This window comes from Cryptomeria japonica, chromosome 3, assembly GCF_030272615.1.
Source record: "Cryptomeria japonica chromosome 3, Sugi_1.0, whole genome shotgun sequence".
In the NCBI taxonomy this organism is placed as follows: Eukaryota; Viridiplantae; Streptophyta; class Pinopsida; order Cupressales; family Cupressaceae; genus Cryptomeria; species Cryptomeria japonica.
Window position 1 is genome coordinate 291076940 of NC_081407.1, and position 21459 is coordinate 291098398.

Consider the following 21459-nt stretch of genomic DNA (forward strand, 5'->3'; position numbering starts at 1 on the left):
CCAATCAATCCCATTATTTGCTGATCAGAAAGTGCACACAAGAGGGCTTCTCTAGCTCTACAATCATTCTCAAGCTCCTTATCCAAGTTTGTCAGGGGAATATTGCTAGATGCCAGATTAAAAGGTGTTACACCATTTTTCGTGATCTCCCAAATTTCCTTACCAAGACATCTTAGATGAGTCTCCATCTGAATCTTCCATACTTTGTAATTTCTTCCATCAAGCCTAGGAATTTCTCTCCGAAAGATAACTGCAGATGAACTTGAATTGTTAGACACCATAGGATCTTCCTCAAGTGGTTAAGCTTATGTAGAGAGGACCATAGCTTTGATACCAATTGTTAGACAATTCAAATAACCAGAAGACAACTGAGAGGGAGGGTGAATCAATTGTCACCAGATTATCGAAACCTTAAGAAATTAAAAATTTAATACCAGAACACATAAGATCAATACCGGAATACAAAAACCAATTACCGAAATAGAAGATATACCAATTAAGCACAACCAACAATTAGAGAATAGTTACCATCCATATGACACCAAGATTTGTAGGTGGAAAACTCGGTAAAGGGAAAAACCACAGTGGGAAGCCTACCCACAATTAGATAATACTTTTGCAATAAGTATGTGATTAAAAATTGAGGGGTTGCACTTGCAAGAAGGCCAACAACCTATAGCACACTGCTCATTACAAAAGGAGTCTCACTGACTACATAAGAATCTAGACTACAATCCGGAAGAAAGAATGAACTGCAATAATAGCATCTCTATGCCTGAGTATAGTTCTGGTTAAGCTCAATACTAGAGGTCTTAAACCTCTTGCATATACCCAATTCAATCACCTATGATTGACCAAATCCTCTACATGATTGGTTATTACATTATTCGCTTGCATTCCATATTCCATAATGATTTACAATTAGATCATATACATATATATACAAACCCTCGACCATAAACAATAAGGTCAACCACCAGACAATAAAACCTATTACATAATTATAAAACATGTCAGCCTGAGACCAAACAAATAATATCCAACCCATAAGTCATCTCGGAAACATATCAAGAAGACCAATCAACACGTTACATTAAGCCAATCTATAACCTAGATAGTACCAAACCCAATTTAGTTCCACACATGCTAAAACAATGATTCCAATTAGTTAAGTCTCGAACACGATCACCATCAAAATCCTGAATCTCTACTAGAAGTCGCACCAACACCACTTATGCATAACATCAAAGATCTTCAACAAAGCTTTATCGGTGAAACCCTCAATGAATCAACAAACCAAGCTTACCAGCATATAAGATAGCATCCGATCACCAAATCAAAACCAATTGACTGGACATGAATTTTAGTAGCATGAATAGAAGATCTAAGCCAATTCCATAAACCAAAGCATACCAAAGTATACCAGATCAACATGATCTTACCAACCAGAAACCAAACATCCTACCAGGACCAAAAGGATACCGGTAAACAACCAAAGCAGCTAGTGTTGACATCAATGCAACACATAATCAATTCCTCCAAATGGCCAACATATACTACTTCTATTAAAGATCCAACTAGGAGAATGATCCTACCAAGTTGATAACATCTATGGTCAACAACCTATATAACCTTCATGTAATGTTTGATGGAGTTAGTCTATAAAAAATAATGTATCCATTATCTAAGAATCCTACCCTCTCTCCACTAATACATACCCATGGTGTCTGATCATGGTACCATGCTACTCATGGTCCTTCTATTGCTAGTGATAATCTAGGGGTCCACAACACTCATATATGGTCATAAATCCAAAATTAAAGTGGTGATTTCTCTAGTAGATACATAGAATCCTCATCAATAGATATGTGGAAATAATTTTAGGGATGTGCTAACAGATAGTGACCTCATAAAAATACTACATACTACTCCTTTACCTCTCAGTTTAGTTAAGGCTTTATGTAAACACTATCCATTGGAAAAAATAAATAAGGCAATATTGAATAATAACCATTTGTGTGCCTTGGAAATTGCTCCTATCAGGATCCTTGTGAATGATATACCACCTTTTCATACCCTATATACCACTCTTACAACTCTCAATCTTTCTACAATGGGTTGTTATAAACCTTAACTCTCCTCCCTATCATTGGGATGCATAAAATTTTGTATGCATCCTTCAGTGTTACTGTCATATCAATTACAAGGACATGAAATTATGTGGTATCTAAGTCCCATCACCTAGGTGGTGTGGTAATAATTCCTATACCATAGTGCAATGTTTCTAATGACACCTTATATTTGAGACTTATAGCCTCCAAAAGGTTTAACGACTATGAATAATCCTTTATGGAAATCACATGAAGATTTATCGTGCAAGAGCACCCTAGGTGTAGGCTAGGTCCAATAGGTGAAAGTTGACAATTTGTCTTTAATTTATGTTTCTACATGGTATAAGGTCATTTTGGACAATTTCTAATCATTTTGGGTCACTTGTGAAGTTATTTTGTCATTAGGACAAACTTTGCTTATTAGTTGTCAATGTTGTCAATAACAATCGTGTTATTGTTATTATCAATTGTTAAAAGTTAGTTATGGTTGGTTGGAGGGTAATAAATATTTGTGGAGGCATAAATAATCCTTCCCACATGAATTTGGGGTTGGAGAAAAATAGAATAAAATAAGAACTTGTTCTTAAAGCATTTTTTTACATTGTTTTCTAAAGTTTTACATCATTTGTAATCCGAAACACTCCATTTTAGAGCTTGTTATGGCCTCATCTCAAGGACTATAATAGATGGATGCAAATATATTTGTTTCTAGTTTCTAATTCCTTTTGTTTCATTAAATTTTATTGATTTTTGTGTGAGATATGACCATTTTGGTGAAGGCTGCCTAGTTTGACAATTTTTGGTGTAGATAGTAGTCTGCAAAAATGTGTTGTACAACCCAGTATGTCTTGTTATGGATATACACATGTATGGAATAGTTAAATAATTGAGTTAAATTTCAAATGGCATTGGTTTGATGAAATCTCACCAAATAATAAGGAAGTTATTGTATTTTTGGTGACTGTAGTATGAAACCTTGTCTAGGGTTTCCAATCAGCTTTAGAAATCCATATCTCTTGTTTTAACTGTCCAAAACTGCTACAAATTGGTTAAAAGTTTTGTAATGATGTTATCTACAATGCCTCAAAAGGATAGGGTTTTATTCATTCATTTTTGTGAGATTTTATTGACTGTTATTTTCAAATTATGACATGGTAGTTTGAAACCTTAGTGTAGAGGAATAAAATTGCATTGTGCCCACACAAGTAGTGTTTGGAAATATTGTGTAATGTTAAGAGGTATGAAGGGACCCTTCCCAAGTCAATTCTATTCCTGAATACTCCCTTGGTATCATTTGGAAGACCAAATAAGTTGTCTATAAGCCTATAAGCTTAATTAGGCCTAATTCCAACTGTAACAAACACTTTTTTACCCTATGCATACAAAAGAACCTTATCTCAATTTGAGGTATGTTTTATAAGGGCCAAATGGGTATCCAAATCTGTGTTTATATACTAGATATCATGACTTATCCAAAATTTATGGACAAACAAACCTATTAGCAGGGCTACAAGGACTAGTGGTGATTTGTGAAGGAAGGGTGTGGTGCACAATGACCCAAATGCCCTCCTAAGTTGTTGGTTGAGAGGTTGAAATCATTCCTACCCCTGCTTTGCATCAATTTACCACTATTATATATTTTTAGATGTTCACTCATTTGTATCTTACACTACTAAACACAAAAACGTAAATAATATTAGTTCATAATAATGGTAAAATCTAATTAAAAAATGACAACCTTTCTAGATATGAAATCATTATGGTAGTCTAGGATGGGTATTATACAAGTTAGAAGAGGTTGGAAATACAAGTTTTGTAAGTTGTTGATTAATTTGTAGGACAAGTCCAAAAGAATCATATACCATCAAAATAATATTATTTTAACCTATGATTTTTTTTAATTAATTAATAAAAAATTGACAAAATTAGGTTTTTAGGGTAATTTTAAATATTGACGACCTCGTCACATTTGATCTATACTCATACATATTCACCCTAGGAGGCACCCTACTTTTTTATATCACTATCATCATATTAATGAAAGAGATTTTTTTTATCTTTAAAATATATTGGTTGTTTTTCCCATGGTGATTATACAAATGAAAGTAACTTTCTATAAATCATACACCCTTTTATAGTCCTACAAATAGATTGTCCTACTAATTGGCTAAGTGGTCTGATTACGACTAAAAATAAAGGTCCTTCAATAGATTTAAATGGAGATAAGAGTTCATTTGATAGTTGAATGGTGCAAGGAGATGCTAAATTTAGAAATGAGATTGAAATTATTACTCTCAATCCATAGGTTGCATAAATTTTCTAAACAAGATTGAACTCATTCAAGGAGTAATTGAGAGGTAAATCATAGTGGATAGGAATTAAAATGTGGCACCTTATCATATTCCCTAAATACACCTATTGTAACAAGTTGTAATCTCAATTCCAATGTAAAAATAATCGAATTCAAAGTTTGTTACTAATGTCATGCATTGTTATGGTTAGTTGCTTGTATTGGTACATTTTCTTATTATTTATGACGTGATTATTATCAATTATACTTGTTTAACATGTTTTATAATGTACATCATTTATTGTTTAAAGTACTACTAATCATGTAAACATGGACACGAATAGATTAGACCCTTCAAACAAATTATCCTACAAATTGATTGTCCTTCAAATAGATTGTTCTACAAGTTGTCCTTTTTCACATCTAGGCCTCTATCTTGTCCTACAAACTATCATTTTTCACATCTTTCAAGGCTTTAAAAGATTCATCTTCTAAATCTAATGTGTTCATCTTGCAAATAGACTACTACACTCATATTTCATGGGTAGTTTGTGCTCATGCATAACATCCTCTATAGACTTACTCTTTGGAGTGTATTCTAGACTTAAATTTCCATATTGTTTGCCCATCAATTCATTAGAGATATCCCTAAAGTCATCAAGTTATGCCCCAACCAAGCACCCTAGAGCATGAAATCAGAATAGCCCTACCTGTCACTGTTGAATCACTAGATTGGTTAGCATCCCCATTAGACACCTAGAAAGGACAAATATTCTTAAATATTCCCTCCAAGCACTCAACAATACTTTTCCCCACTTTTTACTCTTGGGCTTACTACGATCCTTTTTGCACCTAGAACCACCTTTATGTTTGAATTGGAAACCTTACAATGTTACTCCTTGGAAGACATAATTTTTTTGGTGTCCTCACAAACCACAGATAACTTCCTCTTACTAAGGGGATGGTGAAGAGGAATCCACTAAGTAGGCCTTAATGGTTTTGGTAGGGCAGAGACCTAGGTGAAAGTGGTAGAGTCAAAAAATGAGGCCTTGGTGGAGTAGGATTTGAGGCATGTTAGGGTTTCTTCAAACTTATCTTTATCCTCTTCAATGATATTTTCTAGAGAACTAAGAATGAAAAAATGGAAACTCAATAAAATTGTATGCCCTAGCTAATTTAGAAAGGGAAGTGGTAGGTATAATAAAATTAAAATTGACCTTCAAGAGTAAAGTATTTAACTAGAGCCCAACACACTTGGTCCTATGAGGAAGCAATTCTTCCTTGTTGAACCTATTTTGATACTTGATTTGAGCCTATTATCATTGAAGATTTTTCTCATGTTCTCGGTATCCTACACTTTTCTCTATTTGTGGACCTTTAAGTCATGAAATTTTAGGCCTATCATAGCACCAATAACCTCTTCATTAACTTTAAAGCCAATGCCACCCTTTTAAACATTCCTCGTTATTCTACTGTCTGATGAATGGAATAGAAAGGGTTTGATCAAACTCATTGAGCAATTTCATATAAGGAGCAATTCCCCCCTCTCTACAAATCTTCTAGACTATATTATATTGTTGTAAAACAAGGTGAAGAAATCTTGCAATATGAACTTTAAATGAATATTATTGCAAATCTAAAACTAATATTAACCCTTATCAAATTGATTGTAGAATCAAAACAAGAACAAGAAAACCATTACTCATGAAACACCAAATTTATGTGGAGAAGCCCTTTTAGAAATAAACTCCACCATAGAAAGAGAGGCAAGTATATTACAAATCAAATGAATATTACAACAACAATACACTTCTCTTGTAGAGGTCTATAAAATTCAGCAACACTTCGTTATCCTAGAAATTGAACAAGATTGAATGAATAACTCTAGCTTAAGGCCCCAATTTGTAGAGATTTGTGAGGATGAATACCACCATGGTATCACCAAACAATAGGCTACAAAACCACCTAGAAAAACTCATGTGTTTCTCCTTGAAATGAGTCAAAAACACCCAACGTAGCCTCTTACAAATGCCCTTATAGTTGTCATAAGGCATCTCTTGTGCATTGACACCTGTGTAGGGATCTGTCATAAATATTGTCATAGAATCAATAATAATTGTAATAACCATCATAGATGCTCTTACAATCCCTAAAAAGTGTCCATCCACCACAAAAATAGAAGGTTCCAAAAGGGGTCAACTAGCTATTTTGTCCTTTTCCCCGAGGACAAACAAAAAAAGTAACTTTGCTTCACCACCATTGGTTAAACAACTTAACCTCTTATGGGTAAATTACAAAATATATTAGGAAAATAATAAATTAAAGTATTTGCATGGTTGATGATACCTAAATCCTAACATATCTTTCTTGACTTCCTTACATGTCACCAACTCAATTCAACCCTATCATCGCCCATGATGACCACCAACACCACTCCAAAAGAGAAGCACAAGAAAAGAGTGCAAGGAATAGGGCACCAAAATAAATGTAGATTATTCTAGAATTTCCTAGAGAAATAAATGTTGTCTCAAGGCAAAGTCTCCCACACATAAAATCCCCATCCACAATCACCATGGTGCAAATATTATTAACGTTACCATTTTCACAAAATCATACAAAGGATATGTATGATTTTGGATATAAGGCTCAATTCCCATGTTATCACCTAATCTAAGCTTATAAAACTAATGAGAGATTAAATAAGACCACGTGGGAAAGCAAGCATGTAGGAGAACTAACATGATGAGATGCCAAGAAAGCCACCTTGTCAATGAGTTGGGGGTCATATTAAGGGTAAGACTTTGAATAGGCAAGGGGTAAAATCCTTCATACTATCATTTCAAAATATATAACTTCACAAGTTTCAAGTTTAATGTCTCTAAGAAATCATCCTTCCCTTGTCTTCATAATTTTAGGGAGCCTTTTTAGGAATATTCCTAACAATATAATTCTTTCTCTTCCAACATAAGAGCTTGCCTCATGTCATCAACAATAACTTAGAAATACCAAAGATTAAAGATAGGGGATTGTGAGGGCGGAGGTTCTCCTCTCCTTTCCAACTATAGGGGTTCTAAGAGTGAATCCAATTAGCAAGTTTATCAACAACCAAGATTCCTTCATGATAGATATGTAGGATCTCATAGTTTTGGAGGTTATTGATGAGGCCTTTGTTGTCCCTTATGAAGTGCATTATATTCTAGCTTGGGGTGGCAATCCCATTTAAGACACCCTTAATTAGTTTAGAGTCTCCTTCAATAAACAATGGTTGAATACTAAGCTTGCGAGCCAACTCAATCCCTCAAAAAGCTACAAGTGCTTCAACTTCATTATTGGATTTAATACCTAATTTTCTAGCATGGGGTACAATGACCTCCCCCTCATGGGATCAATTAAAAACATTTTTTTGGAAATTTCATTCATAAAACTTGTTTTTGTTGATCTATACAATTGCATTCCATTAGAATGAAAGTTAGCATCAGTCTATTTACGATTGATAAAATTATGGACGAAATTAAATACGTGCATACTTGAAATCTAATAACAATAAATAATTTTATTGTTATTTTTCTATTTTCTTTTTTTCTACATAATTTGAATGTTTGAGTGAGTTCCATTCTATTTCATATGGATACAAATATTCAACATATTAAACGAATCAATACATTAATAATTGTTGTATCACTGTTGATATTTGAAACAATTGTTTTTTATTAAACTGTGAACATGTTATATTAATATAGAAGACTTATATCTTATTGGATAAATTATAATTTGTTGTCAACGGCTGAAAGTATATTTGTCACATTGAACATGAAAAGTTCAGTATACAATTATATTAGTGTGAATATATATTGTTTCAAATTTATACATATTAAACATTTCACTTTATCATATATCATTTTTTAACAAAAAAAAGTTAGATTAAATTATTATTTTTTAATTCTAATAAAATATATTTTATTAATTAATCGTTTTGATTGATAAATTTTATTGTAATATCAATATTTTATATTTCAAAAAGAAGAATATATAAAAATAATTATATTTTTGTAAAGATTAGAAAGAGCAGAGAAAAACAATAATAGAAACAGAAAAGCAATAAGAAGAGACAACACATGATTTATCATGGTTCGGCAAATATGCCTACATCCACACTCAAAGCAGGGAATAACTTCTATTAATCAACTCTCAATACCAATACATACATGACTGCACTCAGTCATTTATACAATTACATTCAGATGTGAAATGAATAGTTTGGGGAAGTCGAATGGTCATGTGACCGTTGGGCTTCACATCCCAACAATCTCCCCCATGAAGGCCAACAGGCACAGCCAATGCACTAGCATCCCTGCTTCCATTTTCAAAATTCACATTAAAACCAGCCTGCTAGATTTTAGCTTCAAGAACTCTTGTTCACATACGCTTCGAATCAGCCTTTTCCAAATCAAAGGAGAGTTAAAAACTCTATCAGGCACAAACTCACCCATTATGCCAAAAACTGAAACACCACTTTGTCCCAATTTAAAATACATTTCTTCATCACCATCACCTGAACTCCCCCGTAACAGAATATCTATCGATTCACAATTACTGGATTCTAATATCCAAACATAAAACTCAGACCTTACAAGGAACAAAACAATGGCATTATTTTCATCATCAAACAACTCCATCAGATTGTTATCACGAGTTCAAGTTCTCTCACCCTCAGGTTGTTCATTATCGACGTTGGCACTATCATCCACATCCATCCAATAAGGTTGGTGAATGTCAATGCATTATGATCGAGATAAAACATCTCCTCCTCCATTAGAATAAGCATTGACAGATTCAATAACATTTTCATTCACTCCATGTGATGCCTGCAACCACTTGGAGCAATGCCCATTGTCCTCTGCTCCTGTCAATGGTCACTTTCGCTTCAAACTAGAAAAATGACTTTTATCATTTACTATGTCATCTAAATCCATAGGCTCATAGGCTTCTATGAAATTATCTGCACAAAGGTTGTCATCATTATGGGAGTGCCTCTTTATTTTCGCCAAGGCCATGCCATCCGCAGAGCTCTCTAAAGCCAAAATTTCTCCCAGGTCTCCTTGCCTTGCTACCTCACTCCAATCTGCACCCTCCTCATCCTAGGAGTCAACAGCAGATTCAGCTTGGGTTTCCAATGGCATACACTCTTCCTCCCACAATCTCTTGAGTTCATCCTCTTCAACAACAACCACTTTTTCAACATCTTTCGGCTTAGAAATTCTAGCGTCTATACAGGGACTATCATGGTGTTCAACCTTCACCACACGAATCCCAACAACTTCTGGACCATTAATAGTTTGGCCAATAAGTGCCAAGGCTAGCTCAAGGGGAGAGCAAATAAGAATCCCAACATCCTTTTCCTTCACTGGATTCTCCTCTTCAACTGAGTCCCCCTCTTTCTTCCAGCCATCCCACCAATGTACGCGACGCTTGAAGCATAGTTTTACATGGAACATAAAACTGCCATAGAAGTTATAAGTTTTACCTTCTCCTTCTTCTTCCATCTCTTCTCAAGCCAACATAGCTCTGATACCAATTGTAAAGATTAGAAAGAGCAAAGAAAATAATAACAGAAACAAAAAAGCAATAAGAAGAGACAACACACGATTTATTGTGGTTCAAAAAATATGCCTACATCCACACTCAAAGCAGGGAATAACTTCTATTAATCAACTGTTAATACCAATACATACATGACTGCACTCAATCATTTATACAATCACATTTAGATGTGAAATGAATAGTTTGGGGAAGTCGAATGGTCATGTGACCATTGGGCTTCACATCCCAACAATTTTAAAATCATTTAATTCAAACTTTATCAAATATTGACTTGTTTTTTCTGGATTAGATTGTGTATGAAGTTTTTATCATCAATGTTTTGAATCACATTCAATGATTCATCATCAGGATGAAAAATAATTCTAAGGAGATGTAAGATGATGAATCACAATGTGATTCTAAACATTGATGATAAAAATTTCCTACCCACTCTAATCCAAAAACAAAAAGTCAATTTTTCACATAAAAATCTCATAAGATTAATGTATCAAATACTACCAATTTGCACATATCAGTTAATTCAACCAACTATAAAGTAGTTGAAAGTTACAGTAGCAAGGCCAGAAGCCCCAGGTGTTTAGAAAGGACTAAATCCTTACTATGAAATTACAATACAATTCTGCTCCATCAGTTTGTAAACACATGTACAAACAACTAAAAAGAGCACTGCACAACCAAAAACCAAATAAAGTATTCAAAGCTTACAGCTGCTTTGGACTTGCCAAAAAACTCGTTCTCACACCATATTGCACATATCATGGCTTTTACTCAGTCTTGCATGCTAGGTTTAAGGTTCTTTTGTTCCAGACACACACTCCAACTTCTGCTGATTATCTGGAGAGTTTTTAGGCAGATCGTACAGGGCTTAGAACATCTGGAAAAAATAGAGAGGCTTTAAAGGTAGCAATCAAAACAACCAAAGGAACTCAATATCTCTATAAAGGTATGTTATTAGAGTCTAGGTGAGACCAAGTTCATACAAAGGGAAGAGTCTGATTAAGAGTAAAATAAAATTATTAAGTGGAAAGAGAAGCAGTGGTAGAAAGGGATCATGATCATTAGGTTGATTTCATATATTAGTGGGGATAGTATTGTCGGCAATAGGCTCTTGGTTTATAAAAACATTCTCCTTTTTTTTTATCTTTTACACATTTGTTGAGTATGAATAGGGGAATCTGATAGCGTCAAGTAAGGGAACTTGCAAAAATGTGGTTGGCTAGCTAGAAACATCACACCCATGAGAAGAGGTGACAGGTGGTTGAGAGGGCTAAGACCATCCACAAACAATGTGACTCTTATAACCTTGTGTTTGAGAGTCTTGAGAATGAATAGGGGAATCTGATAGTGTCAAGTAAGGGCTAAATTTGAGAGTCTTGAGAATGAGAGGGCTGAATTTACACATTTGTTGAGTATGAATAGGGGAATCTAATAGCGTCAAGTAAGGGAACTTACAAAAATTTGGTTGGATAGCTAGAAACATCACACCCATGAGAAGAGGTGGCAGGTGGTTGAGAGGGCTAAGACCATCCACAGATAATGTGATCCCTATAACCTTGCATTTGAGAGTCTTGAGATTAGGATCCATGATTTTGTTTGATAGATTGATCACAACTATACCTATGCCCATTAGCTAGGGAGGAAGTAGGACCTGTGACTTTTGTAACCTTGCAAGGAGCATTAGTATGGTGGTTAAGAAGCTCTTACATGTGTACAATTTCTAGTAGAACTTTGCGATCTTGCACCTTAATTATATAGGAACTTTAGAACAAAAATTAGTGTATAAATAAATATAAATATTAGCCCAACAACTATAAAAAAGAATTAAATTTATAACTTTCCTAGTATTGAAAAGAATTTTCACCCTAAAAGCATGCAAAATCTAGACAACTTTAAATGGGAGGTAGGGCTAGTCATCCAACAACACCATACACCATGTGAAAGGAAGACATATAAAAAGATTGAAGAAATCATCTATCCAACTCCAAGATTCTTAATATCTAAAACATAACTAAAAAATTTCTTGATAGACTCCAATTGTCAACAAAAAGAACAATGGAGGTTGTCAACTCCAAGGTGAGTTAGATGAGAAGTAAGCGAAAGATATTGGTAAATAACACACAACATGAAATAAGCCAATTTAGACTCAAGAATATCACTGATATAGCTTGGAACTATTGATGCCATGTGCCAAGAGAAGATTGGAGGTGCCAATGGTGATTTAATTCGTCCACCATTAAAAAATGATCCATGAGCCACAAATATCCCTTGTGGGGTCTATAATTGTGAAATGGCATTTCAAGATACCATTTCCAATCTTTCCACCAAGGGTCTAAGGACCTAACCCCAATTGTATGAACTATATGAAGAGGAATGACATTAATAAAAATTTAAAAGGTCTCATGATCTTGCTTGGATGGTCATAATTTTAACTTGGCTTCAAGCAAAGAGAGAAAATTTTATGGTGGTATTTGGGAAGAGTTTTAATTATTCTATCAAAGAAATCCAAAACATAAACCCAAGGGGATTTGAAAAGAGGACAACCTTGACCAAATAGAACTAGAGACCACTAAATAAGTTGTTGATCAATGCAAAGGCCAGTATGGAAGCCATAACCAACCCAAAGAATCCAAGGCTTGATATACTCTTGGACCTTACAAATGCTCTTAATAATAAAAGTGCCTTGAATTTGAACATGCTCCCTCATGGTGAGAAGAATATCAAGACCAATGCTTTCCATGTTGATCATTTAGTAAAAATTCTTGAAGAAATGCAATGCCTAATGAGAATTTTCTAGTTCTAAGCATTGTTCCCTTCAAAAGACTCGATAATTCATTTAACATAGAGAGTAATGCCTTGTTGATGAATTGAAATAAGTCATAATCTACCAACATCATGCAAGAGACAACAAAACTCTTAAGCAACACAAGGGAAACCTTTAGTCTCATTCACAAATTTCCATAGAAAATCCCTAAGGAGTGTTCCAAATTTAGAATAGGAACCTAGTAGCTAAAATTATGGAGCACGCATAGAATTTCTACCCAGAGAGAAAGGCTTAGCGATAAAATAGCTTAATTTTTTTAATTCTAGAAATGACAACTTTCCACAAGCTAGCAAGCGAGGCCTAAAAAGTAAAAAGGAATGCCTAGGAATTGAAAATTTTCCTCATGATCATGTTGGATATTGTTGGTTATTGTAGCTGCTAGGATATGTTGTTGTCATTGATGTCAACATATTCATGTGTATTGCTCTGGTGATTGCAAATTAGGAAGATCTTATGATCCAGTTTGTAGTATTGTTTTGCTTATCACTGTTTGGCAGAGTTCGATATATCCTCTAGTATATTCTGGTGTGATTCGATCTTGTGCTAAGATTTTTGGATATTGCTTGGGATGGTCTTGTGTATCATCATTTCAAATGGTTCATGATTTGGTGCTCCGCAAGTTATCTTTCTTTGTGACAGTTGTTGATTAGTTGTATTCCTGAGTTTCAGATGTTGATCGATGAAGATTTGATAAGTGGTGTTGGTGCAGTTGTTCTTGATGATTCTAACATGCTTGCTGGTGTTTCGTGTCCTATTTATTTTGGCGATCTGCATTGATCGTTGTGCAAGTTTTTGGTGGTTTCTATCAACTGGTGATGATTTTCATGTTATGCGGTTTTCCTAGTGGTGTAGCGTGTTGCGGTTGATCTTGGCATGATTTTCGGTGGATTTGTGTGTTTGGGAATTTGATTTAGGTCAATGCTATTCTATGTAAATCATTATATTAGTCTGGTGGTTGATCTTTGTATCGTGTGATGTAATTTTGTAATTGAGGGTTGAGGGTTTAGCCAACCTTGTTATCAAGGTTGATGAATTGCATATAGGTGATATATTCATGTAATTTAGGTGTCGATGTTGTGTCTGCATTATCAGAGAGTGGTATATGTGCAAACAAGTGATTCATCCTTCGGTATTGTGATTATGGAGATATACAGTGTTGCAAAGAAGACAGTTGTGCTTAACCGAAACTGTGATCAGGCATTTGGAGATACTATTCTTTCAGTTCATTCCTTCCAGATTGTAGTCTGAATCTTGTTGTAAGTCAGTGAGACTTTCCTAAGGGTTGTAGCCTTCTGGGCCATTATATTTGAGCGGTGAGCTCTAGGAAGTGTGCTTGAATGCATGTGCATTCCCCATTGTAATAATTTCACATACTACTACATAGCATCATCTTACTGTGGGTAGGTTCCCACCATGGTTTTTCCCTTAATTAGGTTTTCCATGTCAAAATCTTGGTGTTGTGTGTTGTGCTTTCGATTTTCTTATCTATCTTATTACTGCAGTTTATCAAGTCTATTTTTGAAGTTAAAATTTTTGATCTGGTGAAGACTCATTGCCCCCCCCCTCTTAGTCTTCCTTCTTGGTTGCTGCTAACAGATCAATCCATTTTCATAAAAAAAGAATCCAACTAGTCAGGTTTTGGGAGAAAAGACTACCTATAATTGAATTTTACCACTAAATACTTGAGAGAGTCTTGGTAAAATATATCAAGGTAGAGAAGAACTTGTTTGATATTATTCTCATTATCAAGAAGAGTGAAAATATAATTGTCAAAAAAAAATTCATTGAACAAATGAATATATGAATTGGGAAATACAATACCTTTAACCACTTTTTGAAAGACCAAATGGATCAAACGGTAGCCAAAGCCCTCAATAGTAAGCACATAAAGTGTAGGAGCTAAAGGGTGTCCACGACAAATGGACCCAAAAAGCCCAAAAGACTTGGATCACTAGCTATTAATAGTGATGTAAGCTAAGGGATTAAAGAATAGAATTTGAATACATTAAATAAAATGGGATTCAAATCTAAGTGTTTGTGGCATGGCAAAAATAAAAAGGCCATTTAATGTAGTCATAGGCTTTGGAAAAATCAGGTTTGATGAATATTGCAAGTTGTTTAGAAAATCAGGTTAATTCTATCCCTTCCCAAATAGAAATAATATTGTCAAGGATGTATCGCAACTTAAAATAAAACCAATTTTCTCAAGTCAAATAATTTGGAGGAGACATATAAGATTGAGAGTAAGAGCTTTAACAATAATCTTGTAGGAGACATTGAGTAAGGTTGTGGGCCACTAATTTTAGATTTTCACTAGGTTGCTAACTTTAGGTATGAATTTTCTATTATCTTTGTTTATTGTGTTTTATAACCAATTCCCATAAAAGGCTTCCAAATATACCATGTGAAGGTCTTCAACCATAATATCCCGATTTTTTAATAAAATTCATGTGAAACAATCCAAGCTAGGGGCTTCATCACTATTCATAGGAAATACAACCTCACATAAATATTCCTCAGTGAGAATTTGATCATAAAGAGTGCACTAAGAAGTGGAAATTTTTCAAGGAACCATTTCAATTATTGTTGTAGAGAAAAGATATCAGTGGAGTATATTCTTGACTAGTAAATATCAACTCATAATGTCAAGCAAAGGCTTGGAGAATGTCTAGCAACTCAATAGTGAGTTGATTCCCCTCCTTAATTTTCTTAATGGATTTCAAGATATATGACAAGATTGAAAATAATCCAATAATCTAGTCTCCAATCAAATTAATAAAGTTTCATTTTGATTTGGGCACCATGCTCATAGAGTGGGCATCTACAACCTACTTTTAGTGAAAAAGTGTGGCCACTCAAAGATGAGTTTTCAAGTTGAAAGGTTGAGATTCTAAAGTGAATGTAGATTAGTAATTTTTTGAGGTGGGAACCTCATAGGAGTGACAATAGAAATGGGAAAGATGAATCCCATAAATGTGAAGGAATTAGGTGGTGAAATTGACAGTGTCATTGCACGGAGCTATCTAGCTTGCCTCTCACACAAGATGTGGTTCCCAATTCCAAGCACATTGAATGTAATTTTATGTATTCTTATGTGTGATTAGTGATATGTTTAAAAAAAAATGAGTCTTTATGGCCTTTAATTTGATCAATTTCCACTTAATAAGAAATTGTATTGGAAAGAAATTTTTTGAAGGATAATTTCTAACAAAAGACCCATAGGAAAAGAATAAAAACAAAGAAAAGAATAGAATGATTGACTAGACAACATAGCTTTATCAAGTTGCTTCAGGACCCTACTAAATCCATTTCAAAGGTTACTACATGTGTACCATATCATATGATAATGGTGGTGGTTAAGATTGGGACTATAGAGTGATCAAAATTTTAGTGTTCTTTTTGTTAAACTATAACACCAAGTTGGAAGTTGTTTGTCATCTATACAAGTCTATGCATGAGGGTGTCTTGTATTCAAGTCCCTAAGTTATTTGGAACTATTATAGTTAATTCTATAGTTAGATGCATATATTCATCTTACATGCTTCATTTTGTTAGCATAATATAAATTACTTAAAAATGTTAATTACTTGTTAAAGGATTTGATTTCATCTTTTATTATAAACTCAAATTTACAATTATTTAGTTTTGAGCTCTAATTTTATGATCTAGTGCCTACATACACCTTACATGTGTTTTTGATATTAAAAGCAGCCAAAAATGAGGGGGCTGACCCATAGGAACAATTAGAAGGGCAGTGGCAGAACCATTGTCCGCATATAATCAACAAAGTAGCAGCCTTTTACCTCTATCAAAAACAAAAACCATACTACGAGAGTTTATCAATGATAAAATAATACTAGTCAGAGTATTAGTCATTTGCCACGCAGGGCAATAAACAAAGAAGTATAAACAAAAGCATAAACTAGCTTTATCCGTCCAACGACTACACAAAATAATCAAAAAACCAGAAAACCTCCACATGCAAAAAGTTATTTATTTTTCCCTTGGCTCTTCTTAGGGAGCAACTTTCTAGCCCATTCCTTAGTGAGGAACTTGAATAGACCTTTGTATTCATCATCCTCCTTGCCTTTCCCTTTGGTCGTGCTTTCTTGCATTAGGCACAGCATAGTAGCCGAGCATCGCATAACACTCAGAGCAAACTTGGAAACATCATGCATCTTGGACTCCGCCGCCTCCAGTCTGCTGGTGATCACCTGCACATTGTCAGAGAGGGCCTCCATCTTTTTCTCAAGCTCTGCCAGGTTGGATTCCTCCTCCTTCACACTGCTGGCCTCCTCTACGACCATCAATTTTTCCATCCTGAAGGTCGAGGAGGGGAAATTGGATGGCTTTGGACTCTTGGAGGATAAGGGGATTTCTGCTCACAAAATGAGGGGTCAGATTATGCTGGGCCAAGGGTATTTTATCAGTCAGAATGGAATTGCCAGTGTCGTGCGAGGAGGGGTCTCTCAGGGATTTATCCAAGGGTTTAGAGGCCAGTCTGCTAGAATGACGAGGGGTATTGTCTTCTTCAATAATTTCCAAATTAGAGTCAATCTCTTGGATTTTGACTCTTTTGGGGGTTTTGACCTCCTCCGGGGAGTGATTCTTGGTTTTCTTGTTGGAGGAGTCAATTTCTAGGAGCCGAGGGATTGAATCATTAATGGCAGGATGAGAAAGGCAGGCAGAGGGCGAGGTGAAAGTTATACAGGAAAAGAATAAGGCCTTGATGCAGGATGAGAAAGTCTTTCCCTTTTTTCTTAGCTTCGGCTATGTCTTTAATATTAGCATCCATATAATGCAATAAAAAGAACGGAATGGAAATGAGGTCTTTATTCCTCAAATGGTTAAGGAACGGGAGATGGTAGTAGTAGAAAATGCCACACCTTCCCTCCAGCGTAAAATACTTCATCACAATATAGCAGACCTCATCCCATGGGTGAGGGAGCTTCTCCCTGTTGAAGCCTCCCATCCTCTTGACAGGGTTTTCGCCCTGGCAGAAGAACTGGTTAAGGCTGGTAGAATTCGCAATACGGCTCTATTTTTTCCACTTTCTATCCTCCATAGAAAGGCCCATCACCTGAGCTATAACCTCTTCATTGATTTTGAAAGAGATTCCCCCCATGGTCACCCTTCGGTCTTCCCAGGAAGTCACAAATTGTCTGGAAAGTCTTTCATCATTTCCCTTAATGCTCTCCATGATTTTGTCAATGCCGCCTTCTGAGTAGACAAACCAGGCCGTCAGTTTAGCTTTGAACTCATCCACTTTATTGGGTTCCAGTTTAAGCTTGTCCCCCCCCCCATTCTTGAATCCTCCAGCTTAACATATTGAGAGTGACTTTCAAAAAAAACGCAGAGCCGAAGCAATATTAAGATAGAATTGATAAAATAATTGTGTCGAGCTTGGAATAAAAGGTCGTAATAATCGGAGTGATTATTATCCCTTAAGTTCAAGTAGATATCAAAAGCAGAAGATCTACTTGGAATGTGCGAGCCTTCATTCGAGCCAATGTGAGTTGACAGGTCCCCATCGCCACCTTTATTGTCGCTAGTTGGCTCCGTCCAGATAATAATTAGGGAGTAATCATTCCTGATGTCTGTACTTTCATCATAAATCCATCCCTTGTGGTAGTGGTGACTCAACCTACCATTGATACGTGGCTGTCTAGGATAGTAATTGGCAGGATTCCCGTGCCAATTTGAAATTTGAATGAAGGTTTCCTTCATCATTGAGTGGATAGGACGGTCCCTTCCTGGGTAAAGGCCTTTTCCTTTTCCAAGATAACCTTTGTGGTGACCGACAACAAACTAGGGTCCCTCCAACATCGTAAGCCATTTTGCAGCCTTCCCACCGCCGCCATGGAATCGACAGCTTTGTTTCCTTCTCTAAAGATGTGGTGGATGGTGAAGTCCTCCAACTTGACTAGGAGGCACCTAATATCCCTCAGAATGGATCCCACTCTCCAACCCGCCGATGAGTTCCCTTTAATTGAGTCCACAATGATTTGAGGGTCTCCTTCAATTTCTAGTTGTTTAATTCCTATGGAGTTAGCCATTTTTAGACCCCAAAGGAGGGTCATTCCTTCAGCTTGAGTGACTGCAACCATGTTCCCCAAATGGTCCCGAATGATTCCACCTCCCGCCTGACAATTGCTTTGGGTTGAACCATCAAAATTCAGTTTAAATCAGTGTAACCTAGGGGTTGACCATCTGGTCATCCTTCTTTTATTCTTGGTCTTTTTGTTGAAGCTATCAAAACCAGGGGGGAGCTTCCAGCATTCAGCAATTTTTTTCTCAACTTCATTAGGAGGATAATGGGGGATTTTCCATTTTGTAACTTCCAAGTTTTCAGAGATCATCTTGAAGCAAATGTGTGCCACAGTGTCTGGGGGGTCTTAGTGTCTCTGAAAATTCTGTTGTTTCTTTCTCTCCATAAGAGCCAGTAGATGTGCGGTGGAATTTGTTTCCATAGCTGAAAGATAAGGGGGTGATGGGAGGGGGGGTCCAATCAAAAGCAAAATTTTTAATGTCTTTCTAGAACACCTAACAGAGACCGCATTTCTCAAGAGTGATAGACCAAAGATGAACAATAAAGGGGCAAAGGACAAAAAGATGGTCAATAGTTTCCTCATCATCTTTACATAGACTGCATCTATTGGGGAGACAGAATCCCCTCTTCTTCAAGTTATCCAACGTGAGGGTTTTACCATGCATGAGGGACCACCAAAAGAAATTGATTTTAGAGATAAGCTGAGAGGGTTCTAAACTTTCTTCCAGCAATCAACATCAACAGGGGGTTTAAGGAGCTGATTGTAAGCAGATTTGACTGAGAATGAGCCCGATTGGGTCTCTTTCCAGATGAAGTTGTCTTCATTCGGAGCCAAGGGGATTCTAGTTTCTGACAATATGTGTTGTAGGTCCTGAGCAAGGGGGACCAAGTTAGGTCTATTGTTGAAGAAGTGTACAATGTCCTTCCAGCAAAATCTTCCTAGTACCAAATAATCTGCGATATAATCCCCCAGAAAATCTTTAAGGTGGTTCATAATTTGATGGAAGCGAGTGTTGACCAAGGGCCTGTCCTTCATCCAGAAGTCTTCCTAGAATCTCACCTTTCTACCGTCTCCCAGCTGCCATTTCAAGCTTTCTCTAACCATCACTCTGCTCTTCAAGATGTTGTTCCATAACTTGGATCCTTGGGGAAGGTCGGATGTACTCAAATTATAATGGAAGTGCTCTCGGTCTAGGTACTTTGCTTTGATGATGTTACACCAGTCTACCTCACCTTTAGCCAGAGTCCACCCAATCTTGGAAATTAGCGCCTTATTGAGGGCATTAATCTTTCTTATACCCAAACCTCCCATTGATTTGAGTAAGCACATGGTATCCCAATCAACTAGAGCAAGGCGTTTTTTCTCTTCCAAGCCAGTCCATAAGAAGGTTCTTTGGATTTTCTCAAGTTTTTCCCCATGGTCCCTGATATTTTAAACATGGAAAGGAAGTACACTGGAATTCCCTGTAGGGAAGTTGCAAGAAGCTAGAGCTTCCTCGCACTACTGAGGAATTTCCCTTTCCATCCTGCAAGTTTTTTCTGCATCCATTCCAAAATAGAGTTCTAGAAGGTGGGAGTGACTTCCTTGACTATGAGAGGGAGGCCCAAGTAGGTCCCCGGAAGAGTTGCCATCTTGCATCTGAGGATAGAGAGGATTCTGAGTTGGAGTTCATTTGGAGTATTGAAAAAGAAGAGATTACTCTTCTCATAGTTGATGCATTGTTCTAAAGCCTTGGCGTAGTTGGCAAGTAAGATCTTCCACCCTTTAGCCTCCATGACAGAAGACTTACCAAATAGAAAGGTGTCATCCATGAATTGTTGAATATTAGAGGGGGGGAGCGTGGAGGCCACTTTGAACCCTTGGAGCCTGCCATTGCTGACCAGATGGGTCACATTTCTGCTTAAGACTTCAGCTATCATGATAAACAGATAAGGGGACAGAGGGTCACCCTGCCGGATGCCTTTTTCTGCTTTGAAACAACCCCTAGGAGTCCCATTAATCAAAACTGAGAACTGAACTGTGGTAACACATTCCCGAATCATACTCACCATTTTTTGGTTAAAGCCCAGTTTTAGAAGCACTTTGAAAAGAAGATCCCAATTAACCTTGTCATAAGCTTTAGATATATCAAGTTTAAAGGCCATACCTAGTATTTTGCTCCTATCCATGGAGTGGATTATCTCATGGGTGGCAATGACAGCATCCAAAATTTGGCGACCCAGGACAAATCCTTTCTGGGAAAGGCTGATAAATTTTTCCAGGAAGGGCTTAATCCTATTCACAAGGACCTTGGAGAGTATCTTATAAATGGTATTACAAAGGCTTATGGGACGATACTCCTTCAAGAAACTGGGGTTAGTGGTCTTAGGGATGAGGAAAATGAAAGTGTTGTTGATCTTTTTCAGCAATCTCCCCATCTTAAAGAAATCTTGGACAACTTTGGTGACATCGTAGCTAACAATGTCCCAATAATCCTGGAAGAAAGTCAGGGGGAAGCCATCTGGGCCCAGAGATAGGCCCCCATAGCAAAGACAACTCAGTGGACTTCATCAGCAGAGATGGGGGCAATAAGTTGCCGGTTGTCAT

General features: G+C 36.3%; 1 protein-coding gene across 1 annotated transcript; it reads right to left on the reverse strand.

The window, feature by feature from the left end:
* Nucleotides 1-20435: 20435 nt before the first annotated feature.
* On the reverse strand, nt 20436-21017 carry LOC131874106 (uncharacterized mitochondrial protein AtMg01250-like). Its single transcript, XM_059217348.1, has one exon. It carries the CDS (start codon nt 21015-21017, stop codon nt 20436-20438), a length of 582 nt encoding a protein of 193 aa, XP_059073331.1.
* Nucleotides 21018-21459: the final 442 nt, after the last annotated feature.

Excerpts from the sequence above, each read along its gene's own strand:
- LOC131874106 (XM_059217348.1), bottom strand. The coding sequence starts at position 21,017 with ATGGCCTTTAAACTTGATATATCTAAAGCTTATGACAAGGTTAATTGG.